The sequence below is a fragment of the Rhynchophorus ferrugineus genome, unplaced genomic scaffold (assembly GCF_030347505.1).
Source record: "Rhynchophorus ferrugineus isolate W39M unplaced genomic scaffold, kcgeb_rfMv2 rfM2, whole genome shotgun sequence".
NCBI classification, from domain to species: domain Eukaryota; kingdom Metazoa; phylum Arthropoda; class Insecta; order Coleoptera; family Curculionidae; genus Rhynchophorus; species Rhynchophorus ferrugineus.
In genome coordinates, this window is record NW_027472581.1 from 10,646,737 (window position 1) to 10,661,530 (window position 14,794).

Here is a 14,794-nt window from a genome sequence, read left to right on the forward strand (position 1 = left end):
CCACAGTACAATAAATTTTAACTTCTCATAACATTTAAAATGTACGGATATAAGTTGATATTTTATTCTTGAGAAAACAGTTTCTTTGGTGATGTTACCTAGTGAGACTTAAATTGCTTTTACCACTCATCATGTATTCTTCATGAATTAAAAAGAAGATTGACTAACTCCAGAACCTATAGAAGAGGGATAACTTCTGGCTTTTGGTAGGTAGTTGTATCAGGGAAAATAAATAACAATCAAATGCATTAATATTAGAGTTTATTTAATTATTATGTATTTTAGTTGACAATTATATAGTTTAGTGTATCGTCAAAATACCTATTAACGCAACAGAACATAGAAAAATGCAAAAATATGAATAAATTATTAATATACAGCGGTGCGTTCTACATTAATAGAAAAACATACAGTTGCTATTTATCTTGTGAATCGATTAAAATACTTAATATAACGAGAAAAAGTTCGATCTGTTACTTAAACACTAAAAGAAACAAGTAAAGTGGACGAAGAGTAAACGTAAACGTGAGATTCATTGGCTATTGATTGAAAATTGATCTGGTTTCATGGACATTGATGTTCAATATCAAACGTAACGTTAAGAATCTATTAATTAAAATCGGCAGAGAGAAAGTTTTAAAAATCCGCATCGAAAAAGTGGAAAAATAATACACAAATAGGAACCAGTAAAAGAACAGTTACACTACATTAAATAAGAGTTGTATTTACAATATTAACATAATCTGTAAACATTTCAACGTTGTGTCCTCTACATACATCCAGTTAAAACAGAGCTCGTCTCGTCAATTCAACAAATAGGAACAACTCAACTCGATCTTTATACATTTACCACAGAGATCCTCCAAATATAAAAGTACAGTAAATTCACTAAAGTTATAACGCGAATAATCATACTAAAACGTATATACAAAATATTACTTTCGCAAATCAAATCACGAAAAGATATTCTAAAAACAAAATGCACAATAAAATGTCTTTGGTAATAAAAAAAGTTCACATTTTTTTTATCCATCATCATCGTACTGAAGTAACGTTGATCTACCCACACACATTATCCCCAGTCGCCGATTATCTCCAGTACATCAAAATTCGTTTTATGTTAGAAAGGCACTATACGCATGATAATAATTTAATGATTAAATAAATAAATATTTAGTTTCAAAACACAATAGTAGCGAAAAAGGCTTCTGCGATTATCTCAATAGCCTGTTGAATTTTTATTATCATCCAAATCATCAAATCATGACTGCAACATTAAATTGGTTTACATTAAACAGAAATTTAAAACGGTACAACCGATATATACATAAAAAGCGCATCATCGTCAGCATCATCCGTATCAAAACAATGAACGAGTCTCCCCCGATGCAACAAACGCGGCTTTTTTAATACTTGTTTTTAAAAATCAATATATACATGTAGCATAAACTATTTCCACACAGAAATATCGTCATTAAAATCTACAATATGAGAAAAATTTGTCAGCCTTCCAAATTACCAATTTGGCCTCTAGTTAATATTATATAATCCAAACTGGATATTACTAACATTCATTTACAAGAATCTAACATGGACTACAGTTAATGCAGCTTCGTAATGCTTGTCACACACAACACTATTAATTTTAACTTCTGATAAAATTTAAAATGTACGGATATAACGTGTATTTTAAGGCCTGAGAAAACATTTTCTTTGGTAGTGTTAGCTAATGAGATCTTAAATTGTTTTGAAGTTAAAACTGATGAAGATTCACCTTACTATCCATTTAACGAAACTAATTCCCAGAAAACAGGAATATTACAAAGTACTATGGTAATAATTGTAAGGCTACTTCACTCGTTAAATCTGATAATAACTTGATGCACTATATAATTTTTCTGTGTGGAATTCTATATAGGCGATAGATTTAAATACTGTCATTGACTAGCAGTCTCTATAAGGCAGCAAATTCAAACAGTGGTCTCCAAGCAGCTTCGATGGCCCGACTTCGCGGGTTTAAAATAGTAAATAGCCCGCTTTTGGAGTAGAACCGTTCAAATCTCGACCGCACTGCGTTTGATTCCTTTCTTATTCGATGGGCATCGGTGTGCGCTCCAAGGACTTCCTCCTAATATTGGGGATTCGGGTTAGGGAGAAGGGATCCGGTTTGAAGAATTTGTGGTGCTTTCTCCTCTGGTGATTGGTTATTCGTCGAGAATGATGATTGTCGCAGTCTGTTTCTCTGAAAAAAAATTAATTATTATTTAATAAGTACATTTAATAAGTGTCTAGGATTAAAAGGAACTATAAAATATTCATGTACTCCATTCAAAATAACAGTAAACTTACGTCATCCGTCTCTAGTCTTTCAATAATTTATGAATTTCTAGGCAAGATTGCTAAAATAAGAAAAAAAATAAAGAAAGCTGAAAATTCTGAGTTTTTATTAAATGACGTGTTACAAAAATGTAAAACAGTTGGGTCCAGAATATCTTTAAAATACATTTCTTGTATTCTCTTTTATATTTTTCCCCTTAATCTCGGAACGGTGGGTGACGAAGGTGAACGCTTTGTCACTCACCGTTCACTTGTCACACAATGTTATCATTTGCTCAAAACACGTGATTTAAATGAGAAGGGACAATATTTTTATAAAGATATTCGAAAATGTGCCTTCTACTAGCATGTACTGACCGAAAACATATGAAGTTCAATATTTATTTCAAAATAGAACTAAATATTCTCCGAAAAATCAGTAGTGGTTAGAAGTGGACAATACTTTAAAAACAACAATGAATACCAATTTTTCATAAAAAATATGTGTATTTACCAAAAACAAATCTCAAAATAAAAATGTCGTCCATGCAGGTTTATTGTTGATACTTGGTAATATTAGATACTGAAATTCAAACAGCTGCACAACTGCAAAATATATCGAAAAAGGTTTGAATGAAAAAGTAACTATTTTAAAACAGGTGATTTTAATTTTCATGATAACTAACGGTCTGGGGATTCTGCAAGTCTCAGTGATCAAGAACTTGATATGATTGAAGAGAGTGAAATAGATATTTTACAACAATCACTAGTACAGAAATATTATATAGTCAACTAATTTAGCAACCTCAACCTCATATAAATTGTGTGTATTTGATGAAATGTAACAAAAAATGTTTTGACTTAATGCTAATTAATACTTCTCAAAACGATTGATATAATTACATCCCAGCCGTATCTTGATATCTCTTTATAGATATTTCTCCGTCCAATAATAAACACTATGAAATAATTCCAACACATCATAGTATATAAGATTCCGCTCACCTCTGCCAGTTTGAAATGTTAATGCCTAATCGTTCACATTCCCTTGCATATGCCATCAGACTCTCGCAGTAGCACTTGTTATTCGGACAATGGCACATGTCCATTTTACACGCCTTATCGTATTTGTTGTAACTAAGTTTCGATTCGCAATCCATAAAAGTCTTGCTCCTCGGATGGTGGCACAGATTCATTCGGTTTTTGTAACAGAACATCTTAATCGGCTTGATCTTCTTCGCGCATTCGGTTTTGTTTCCTGCAACAATGTTAATAGCTATGAAATGTATTCCTGTTTATATTGTAATAAGTAAGAAAATAAACCACTATGAAGAAATACACCTTAAGGAAGAGTATAGATAGTTAACAATAGTTTAAATAATGTCGACTAAACAAAAAGTGTTTAGATTCGCCTAAAACATAACATAAAAAATAATATCAAAAAAGAACAATATTCCAGAATACTTTATATTCTGAACATATAAACCGGGATGCAAGATTGACCACAACCGAAGGCAAACAGCTAAGACAAGAAATTCAAGAAAGGAGTTGTAATTACCACACAACAGGTGAGCCTGCATATTGGCCTACTGATATGTTAGATTTTTTTATAACAAGAAAAGCGTCTCCCAATTTTATACAAATAGAAGAAAACTTTGACCTTAACTTTGATTATTCAGCAACTGTGTTAATCCTAAGCGAAAGTGTAATAAAAAGGATACGAAATGGTACCCTTACTAAGAAACCCACTGATTGGGAAAGTTTGAGGATGGACCTCCAGCATCATCAACCTGAAAAGCAGTCTTAAAACAATAGAGCATCTACAAGAAAAAATTAAAAATTTTACGAGGGTTATTCAAAAAGCAGCATACTAAAATAATAAAGTTATTACACACACTACAAAAGGTGTAAACTATGCAGCAGAAATTCGAGAACTAGCTAAAAATAATAAGGAAAAATACAAGCAAGAAGAAGGTGGCAACAAACTCGGTGGTAACTAGTAGTGATAACTTAAAATCACAAATTATCACACCAGTAGCCCCAAGAGATAACAGTAACCAATGAGATAAGAATAAACCTGAACCCAAAAAATCACTTTTTCAGAGATTAAATTTAATCACTGTAAAAATTTTAAAACAACTCCCTAGAATAAGCATAGTAAAGCTTACCAACAGATTTAATGCAGATTTTAACCAGAAATATGTTTATGCATACTGGAAAGTGCTAAAGTGCAAAGCTTGGTAAACAACCTAATAATGTCAAATCGTATTAACTATTTATCTACTAAGAATTTTGTATATTAACAACAAGTAAAATACTAGCATCATATATCTCCAATAAACTCTTCAGAATTAAACAAAAAGAAGAATATTCTAAACTAAAATAAATACAAGCAACGTCCTGGGTCCTATCCTCTATCTACTTTATATTAGTAATATACCAAAACTCGAAGGAATTGTGATAGCTACATTTGTGGATGATTCAGCACTGTTAACAGTGGGCAAAAACTAAGAAGCATCCATAAAGAGACTACAGGTAGCTAGCGATAAACTGATCGATTGGACCTAACAATGGAGAATAAAAATAAATAAGCTAAAATCTTTTCCTATTAATTTTACCAACAAGAAAATTAAGAACCCACCAATCTTGAAATTGAATAGTGCTATAGTATTATATGTAAGTAGTGCTAAATATTTAGAGGTGATACTAGTTAACAAAAAGAAATTAGCCGAAATCAAAATAAAATATAAACTGCTATATTTGGACTCCTTGGGAGAACATCCTAAATGCCAATTCACAATAATCTACAATTAGGTGTCAAGCCAATAGAGCCGTGGGGACTAAACCCGGAATAGCAATGCAAGAAAGATTTGCATCGTGACCTGGATCTGGAGAATACGGTCCATGAGGAAGCAATTCGATGCCCAATTCATGGATTTTTGACGCAGTGCATTATCTTGGTGAAGCATAACTTTCTTTTTCTTCAAATGCCGACGTTTTTCAGCGATTTCGTCCTTCAACAGGTCTAATAATGCTTTGAAGTAGTCGCTGTTGATGGTCCTTCCTTTTTCAAGGTAGTTAATGAAAATTATTCTATCCCAAAATACTGACGCCATAACCTTGCCAGCCGAGTGTTGCGTTTTCCAACGCTTTGGAGTGGGTTCATCGTGTGCTGCCCACTCGGATGACTGTCGATTGGACTTCGGAGTGAAATGATGGAGCCATGTTTCATCCATTGTAACATATCATCGCAAAAACTCGGGTTTATTGCGCTTGATCATCTTCAAACGTTGCACCAAATCATCAATTCATCGTTGCTTTTGGTCAAAAGTGAGCCAACGGGACACCCATTTTGCACAGAGCTTTCTCATACCCAAATATTCGTGAATGATATGATGTAAACATTCAGTTGATATCTTTAGAATGTCTGCTATTTCATGCAGTTTCAATTTACGGTCATTCAAAATTATTCTGTGAATTTTTAAATGTTTTCTCCAGTAACAACCTCTTTTGGGCGTCTACTGCGTTCACCGTCTTCGGTGCTCATTTCACCAAGTCTAAACTTAGCATACTGATCCTTGATGGCTGATTTTCCTGGGGCAGTATCCTAAAACTCGGCATCAAGTCAAGTTTTTGCTTCAACTGTATTTTTTCCCTTCAAAAAGCAATATTTTATCAACACGTGAAATTCCTTTTTATCCATTTTTTTTTCACAATAATAAAAGTTGCTTCACTCAAAATGCTATAATTCATAAACCAATGATCCGAAATCTGTCAAATCTATACACGCATCTTTTGACGATTAGGGCTAACTAAAAAACTTATGGATTTAATTCTAGTAGCGCTATCAATATGTCAGACTGGGGACTTTTTAATTGACTTGTTAATTAGTACATTAATGGTTGGTCTGGAAGAAACATTTTAATAATATTATTTTTTTCTAATTCTTGTTTATCCATTAATAAAATACTTACCAACACACCATGAAGTACCAAAACTCAGTAGATCTTTATCATCGACCACCTTCCCAGATTTCGTTTGAAGATCGTCTTGAACATTTCCGTTGAAATTTCCGCATAAACCGCAAAGTTTCGATTTGTATGTTGGTGGCACGGAAACCTCCAAAAACCCACGGCCGTTCCACAGGATTCGAACGTCGTTCTGCAAGAAAACTTCTACCAGATCGCGAGTTTTGGTGACTCTGAATTTCGCTTCTTTCTTATAAGGCAGCGATATCCGCTTTCCGTTGTATTTCACTCGACCACGTTGCTGCAAATTCAGACGTGTGTCTCCAAAACTGATGGCTACCCTTTTGGTTGTCGTTGAATTATTCGTTAAAGAGTTGGCCACTTTCACCGAGAAGGTGTTGGCGCTGCAGTCTTTGGTCAGTTGATACTTCCCGATTCCTTTGAATGTATAAATTTTGCCATCGAATGATTTATAGTGGGGGTCTCCGAAAGCCATACAAACACCGTTTTCTGAAAATAAATATTTTTTTAACTTCATATAGTCAACAAATAATTAATATATAAGCAATCCTAGCTATGTATAAACCAGTTAAAGACATAATTAATTCGAATCCTGCTGGGACATGTTAGTAAATTTATCTTTGTGATTGTTTAACAATGCGAATGTCAATGTGAATGAGTTTAATTAGGTTTAAAATATAACAATTTTCTATAAGACAGTAATTAATAGTAAACAAAAAAAGTAAATATTAACAAACCTTCAACGCATACAGGACAACACTCGTGGGGAAGCTGAATCTTCTTCAAGCCAAAGGCACAAGTGGTGTTACATCTTGTCTTCACGCAGCTAACTTTGCCGTCCTTGCATTTACAGGAACTGCAGATGTCTAGTGGCCACTCTTGACCATCCTACCTAACGCAATCTTATTATATTATTACGTAGATACAAGGAACAATGAATAATAAGCATTGAATTATGTTACTAATATACAAAGTATGTTCCATTTAAATAGACCTTTAAAGAATAACACATCTTATTAATATGATTTATTTAACATTAAATTACGGCTAGATCTTTATCAAAACTTTCCAGTTAACTTGTAGTTAACCAGGACATGCTTTAATCATGCCGGATTAAACTTTGTGACAATCACTAAATACCATCAAAACTTCAATCACCGTAAACAAGAATACTCAAAATTTCATACATATAGCGGTCGCCTCTTCAGCGACGGATGAGGTTGTTTCAGCCTGGAAAAGGAGAGGTTAGCGATGACGTGGTGCTAAGCTCCCAGCATGTCGACCAGCTCGCGAACAAGCGCGTTTTCAGAAGAACTTGAGTTAAATTGTTACTTGTGGAAGGATTGAGATATTAAGTGCTTGATTTCTGGAGTGTCTGGAGTGGAGTGTTTCCCTGTGAATTTCATTATTTCTGACAAACCATGAAGCTTTTAAGATTCTCCTGAGGAGCTTATTTTGGAAAACTTGGAGCCGTTTCACCTGGTTGAGTGTAACAAACTTGAAATATACATTAGATCCGTAGAGGGGTACGGACCGAATTGACATCTTGTAAAATAATCATTTGATGGAGATGGGAAGTCTGCTAGAAGGGGACATCAGAGAAGATAGCAGATTTATTATCCCTGAACCAGGCTGGATTGTTTTTTGAATTGGGAATCCCAACCGAACCGTCGGTGGAAGTGGAGACCTAGGTACGCGACGTTATCCAGCCATGTAATTGTTGCGGTGTCGATCTTAAATTGCGTCTTAAATTGCGAGTAACGCTTCTTATGGAAAATGATGGCCTGGGTTTTCAGGGAGTTGATTTTCAACCTCCGGAATTTGAACCCCTTGACCGCATGATCGACCTGCCATGAAAACTTATGACTTTCTACTAAAAGTCGTGATATACCATCAACGAACCACCATATTCACCTGATGTGGCATCATGTGATTTTGACCTGTTCAGAACATGTTACTTTCCAATGAATCAAATTGAACCCCATCTAAAGGTTTAGACAGACTGTTAGTTAGTTAGTTGACCTGACGTGATTGGAAATGCTGACTTTCGTATGGAGTCTCAACAAGACTAATACTCGAAACATAAATTGTTATAATTTTGTTAATTTAAGAATTCTATGGTATAGTATCCTAATCCTCTTTATTTTGAAACACATTTTGTACATTACTAAATCATATATGGTAATTGTTTCTGAATAAAATAATTTCGATTCAGTGTAATGCATATTGTATGAAATCTTTAATATGTAACAAAGCACATAATAAAGAAATGCATCCTTGTTAAAAGTTTATGTCTTAATATTATAAGCTAAGCAAGACTATTATAGAACATCACAATTAAAACAGTACAATTTCAAGTTCAACAGCCACAATTCGAAATTTCCATATAAAATGGGGTCGAAATATTACTAATTGCCTATGAATAGATTCGGAACTCAATTGGAATTTTAAGAAGATTTGAAGGGTAGAACTGCATCTGCATAATTAATGATGCTTTAATTTCTAAATTAGTAAAATCCTGACTGTTTTAAAATCTAATTTAATATTATATTTGCTTATATAATTTTTAAACTGAAGTTTAAATTTATATAAAATAATAATTTATATAAGTATAAAATTTACAAAATACCCCATGAGTTGGCGAAAAAAATACTAATATTCAAAATACACATCAATAGTTAATTTATCTGGAAATATGGCGATGCGGTGGAAAAATAACGATGCAATTTTCAAACCATTTTCGTACTTCTTCAGCATTTTGAAATCGTGGGCTAGCCAGGCTGCTGCTGAATCGATATGAACAAATAGTAATCACAAGGCGTAATACATGGTGAGTAGATTGGGTGCAACAGATCTACGCATTCGAGCTGGAACAGTGTATCGTTCACAATTTTTGCAAGCTGTGGTCGTGGAAGAAGAAAACTTTTCGTATAATCATTTTTATTGCTTTTCTACAACACTGCGCCTTTCAGTTTGTCTAAACCACGTTAGTAGACAACTCCAGTTAAAGTTTCATTCGGTTTTAACAACTTTAAACACACTACACCTTACTAATCCCACCATATGCACAGCAAAATTTTTGTGACCATGAATATTAGCGTTCAATACCGATATGGATGATCCTCTTGAACTTGCCCATGACTTTTTACATTTTGGATTGTCGTAATAGATGGAACAGCATCAGCATCAGTTTATTAAATTGTTTGATGGTTTATTGAGAATACTATTTTTACCTATCATCGATTAGTTGAAAAATTAAATAGAGTGAATAACTCAATAATACCCAATGGGAAACTGTTATTTTACGCAGGTCAATATGGTAATCGTTAAGTTTAACAGTTATTGATATTTCGCAATGTTCACAATTGATATTACTATTGAAAATACGTAATAAAAATAAACGCGTTCCTTTCATATTATATCCTGCGCGAATGTTTTTACATTCGGTATATTACAATAACTATTTACTCAGTATTATACAAATTAATGATCTAAAGGAGATGACTAATTAAAACTGTTAAAATAAAAAAACAGTCACAGATATTAATGAAATATAGCTATATAACTGCACTTGCCTTATAGTCAATTCCACGATATACACAGCTGGTTTGAACCCTTTCCACTGCTGCTCTTGGCATACATTTCGGGCAACACTGCGTGGGGAACAGTTTCTGTTCCTCTAAAGGACAATCTAATATTGGACAGGTGATTCTATGGCAAACGTTAGTACTATTCGTACATCTGCAATTAGTGCACCTATCTAAGGTTAGGTTGGATTTCACATGATACATATTAGCCTGTAAGATACAGAAGTTGTCCTTGGGGAAAAAGTTCACGGTACCATTACATCTCGGACAACATTCTCCTGGAAACAGAATAATGATACAATAGTTGAAAATTATTCTTCAAAGAAATAAAACTCTGTACCTGGTACTTTGTGTTGAGACTTAATACTACATGGTAGTACGGGACAAGCTTTCTTGGTGCAAATTAATTGTCCATTTTTGCAACGACATTTGAGGCAGGGATCATCATCAGATACCACGTCTCGGTCTTCTGCAGCTTTTTGACCATTTATTCGGCATTCTAAAAACATAACAAATATTCAAATATTTGTAAATAAATTACTAGACAATTGACGATTTTAAGTTTATAATTAGGAACATATTATTTATTTATAGACAATGCTATACTTTGTGAATTATAATATTTTGAGCTAAGCAACTTTTTTATTGTGAAAAAATGGATAGAAAGAAATTTCGCATGTTGAAGCAAAAATTTGGGTTGATGCCGAGTTTCCGGACACTGACCCAGAGGAAAAGCAACCATTAAGGATTGGTACGCAGTGGACGCCCAAAAGAGGTTGTTAGCGACGAAACCATTTAGAAAAATCACAAAATAATTTTGAATGACCTAAAATGAAATTGAATTAAATAGCAGACACTCTAAAAATATCAACTGAAGGTGTACATTATATCATTCATGTATGTTTGGGTATGAGAAAGCTCTGTGCACACGCACACGCCTCTCGCGAGCTCATTTGACCAAAAATAACACGACCAGTTGATGTTTCTGAGCAGTGTTTGAAGTTGATCAAGCGCAATAAACCCGAGTTTCTGCGTCGATATGTGACAATAGATAAAATATGGCCGCATCATTTCACTCCGAAGTCCAATCGACAATCATACGAGTGGATTGCACACGATGAACCCTCTCCATAGCGTGGGAAAACAGTCGGCTGGCAAGGTTATGGCGTCTGCGTTTTGGGATGTGCATGGAATAATTTTCATTGACTACCTTGAAAAAGCATGCGTTAGTCCAAAAGAGCAAGCCATATCCACATCGACACTAAAATGTAATGCGACATTAATTATCCATGGCCATAACTCTTGCAATATATTACAAGATACTAAAGATACTAAAATTGGTTGGACTGAAACAACGTATTGTTGCAAAAAGTCATCATTAACATACGGTTTTGACATGCTGAAGAGCGAAAATAGAACCATGATTAGGCCACTTCACACTGTTCCTTCAACAAGGTATCACCATATTGCCAGAAACAGAGATTTTTTAAAGTCATATAGACAGAGAAAGAGTAAGATTGTAAAATTAACAAGGAAAAAATAATTGTTGGAATTAAAAGTTGGAAATGCAAATACAGCAAAAACACAAAAAAGTTAACAAAGAACTAGGGTTCAAATAATGACTATAACAAATACATAGAAGAAAAAGAGGACTAGCAAAAATAGTAATAAATTTATTCTGAATAAAAATGAAACTGGAGAATACGACATGTCTTGAAAACTGATCAGCAATATGTTACATTATGTTGGTCAATATGTTGGTTACATTATGTTGGTCAATAACAATATGTTATGTTATGTTATGTTACATATATATATATAATATATATATATATATATATATATATATATATATTTATCTCATAAAATGTAGATATAGCTTTAAATTATAAATTTAACATTTTTAAGCAATAATATACACCAATTACCATAAATAACACACCAGATTAGATGACTAATAACGAGTGGGCATGTGTAGAACAAGAAGCATTCCCGATATCTTTACTAAAGTAATAAAATCCATCTAGAACGCTACGAAAACCTGTAGACAAACATGATACCCAATGGAATTCCGATTGACCCATTAAGACAATAACACTCAAGAACACGCTCTCCATTCGCAACGTAAAAAAACGAACTGGAAGCCATTTTTTTCTTGTGTTTCGCTTGTATTTATTTTAATTTCAAATTTTGACGCCTCCCTTTCAAATTTGCCTATACAAAAAAAAATACAATAGACAATGGCTGTTTTTTTTTGAATTACTATTATCTGTGTTTCGTTTTGTATGCAACAATTTAGTCGATCGATTAATATACAATGATACTAGATAGTAATGTCTGCGTTTTTATGAGTACTTTAACTGTGAAACATTGTTGATACAGATTTTATAATATACCATAAAAAGTGACATCAGAAAAAATCGAGATACGTTTGAAAAGAGCTCTTGATTTACACCTACGTAAATTTATTATAATGGATGTATTTTGTTCAAGTGTATTAGCATTAAATATTATCATAGTCGTCCAAGGAAACAAAACTGCTTTGATTTATTTATGTTGTGTTATTTTAAATTCAATTGTTTTTTATTTATTCTTATTATATTTATTATAATGCTTTTTTTATTGGCAAGGTGTCAATTAATTTTATAGTGCCAAATTTTACATATGAGGATAAATATAAATTCGGTTTAATATAGTGACTAGAAATAAATTATATAACTGAGTATTAGTCTAAATATAAATTCACAATTTTCACAAACATATCCTAAATGGAGTAATATAATGAATGTAAAAGAAACATGAGAAAATAAATTAAAGACTGTGCTATTAAAAGTTAATACATCTGAAGGTGCAACCATTATTCAATATAATTGAAACATCTAAAAAGATCTGAAAATGTCTACAGTTGAATATGCTATGAGAAGATTAGCAGGCAAACAACAGAAATCTACGAAATCTTAACGAGAACATACCATCAAATCAAATGAGCAAAAAGATCAATATGTAGCCCATCAGTTCGACACCAAGTACCAAATTAAGATGACAAGAAAATTTTTGACAGAATTATTCTGGTTTAAATTCCCAAAGCTTGCAAATTGCAATCTCTGGGAATATAAAAATGTTAAAATTTAGCGCCATTGACATTACAATTTCTGATGACTCACAGCTAGTGCAAAAGAAACAACTCTGTATGAATGAAATTTGTATTCATAATATTTTTTTTGTTTGTGTGGAGATATTGATATAAAGGGAAGTGTTTAATTAAATATTTCCCAAAACAAAAAAATAGTTTACATGGCTGCTATTATAAAATTAATAACATATGAAATAGATCAAGTATAATTTGAATATTGTTTATATGAAGTTAGTTTTAAATGAGTTTAGGATGGACCCTCCGTACGCTTTCCTTTGAAGAAAATATTTTAAATCGCTTTTACTTTATTTAAAACGTAAGAAATGGGATCTTGTAGCACATTGACGATTGTTGGCAGACTGATTTCAAAAATGCTTCGAAATGTTGTCTTAAGCATATCACTTTTATTTGTCAATCTTTCTAAAATAAACAGATTATTAATATTATGTCATAAAGTATACCAAAACACTAAAGCGCATTTGCTTCCATTTGAACATTCCCAAAAGTTATGCTATACTTTGGAAATTTATTTGGAACCAAAGTCAAAATCGTCTTTCCAGTCTTACTCATAGATGGTACTATATTACTTTACTATTTCTTCATACTACTGATTCAGAGTACATCAATAGTAGATATCAAAATATCATGTCATTTCAACAAGTTACAGAAATTTTATTGAAAGCAAAAGAAAGATCATTTTTCGTCTTCCACATGCCTTAACTATAAAAGAGAATAAAATATATCGATAATTCGATATCTTTTTGCAACACCTACGAAAAATATCAGAAAATATTGGTAAATGAACATTTTAAAAAGTAACCAGTAAAAATATTTTTACAAACCTGTAAAATTAAACACCAAAAACAGTACACAAAAAAACAAGATGCAACCGTACGCAAATGCTCCACATGCTTCTTTATTCAATTTATGTGCTCATTCTCTAAGAACTAATACGACTCATCAAATGAAATTGGAAGGGTCTGCGGACATGTAAACGTTCGCGGGAATTTACGCTACTTGCATGTATAGTCAAAATATGAAGAGAGCGAGTTTAATGGTTCATTCCATTTTTGAAAATTCAAGATTTTCTACTCATAAGCTTGTGCGTTATTATGCTGAGTGATACACAATTGATCAAAAACAATTTCTTTTTTTCAATTTTAAACTGCTTCTTGATGGGAAAACATACCGTCCAAGCGAAGCAATGACTTGAAAAGTGTTACAAGGGCTCCACTCCATCAAGAACAACAATAAGACGTTGCTTTGCTGTCTTTAAAGTGGTCGTAGAGACATCGATGATGTAGAACGTAGTGGAAGTCCAAATGAGATGGAACAACAGAAAAGATTTTTAAAAAATTCACAAAATCGTTTTGATTGATCGAAGGCTAACATTATAAAGATATTTAAAGAATGTGTTGGTTTTATATTACATGAGCTTTTGACTATGAGAAAACTATGTTCAAAGCGGATGCCGCGTTTGCGCACTGTTGACCAAACTAAGAATGTATTGATGATTCCGAATAGTGTTTAAAGGTAACAAACCGAAATTTTGCGTTGATATGTGACAATGGATGAAAGATTGATCCATCACTTCGCTCCGGAACCAACAACTGGTGAGAAAAGGCAGAAGATAAATCGTTCTACAAAAGTGGTATTGAAATATTAGAGCGGCACTGGAATGATTGTGTGATCATGTATAATACATTCACAAAAATAATAAGTCACAATAGTCGGAGTACATAATGGAAATACTTATGTTTCATTTACTA

General features: G+C 32.8%; 1 protein-coding gene across 3 annotated transcripts in view; it reads right to left on the reverse strand.

Annotated features, from left to right (window-relative positions):
- Positions 1–244: 244 nt before the first annotated feature.
- The window catches only part of LOC143191803 (BMP-binding endothelial regulator protein), a 374,404-nt gene continuing 359,854 nt past the window's right edge, over positions 245–14,794 (reverse strand). For all 3 annotated transcript variants that reach the window (XM_076397184.1, XM_076397185.1, XM_076397186.1), the window contains 6 exons: positions 10,233–10,391; positions 9,881–10,170; positions 7,043–7,193; positions 6,291–6,794; positions 3,322–3,574; positions 245–2,242 (listed from right to left, as the gene is read on the reverse strand). In XM_076397184.1, the coding sequence (XP_076253299.1) occupies positions 2,089–2,242; positions 3,322–3,574; positions 6,291–6,794; positions 7,043–7,193; positions 9,881–10,170; positions 10,233–10,391 (1,511 nt within the window). In that variant the 3' untranslated portion in view covers positions 245–2,088. The remainder of the gene's footprint in view (positions 2,243–3,321; positions 3,575–6,290; positions 6,795–7,042; positions 7,194–9,880; positions 10,171–10,232; positions 10,392–14,794) is intronic.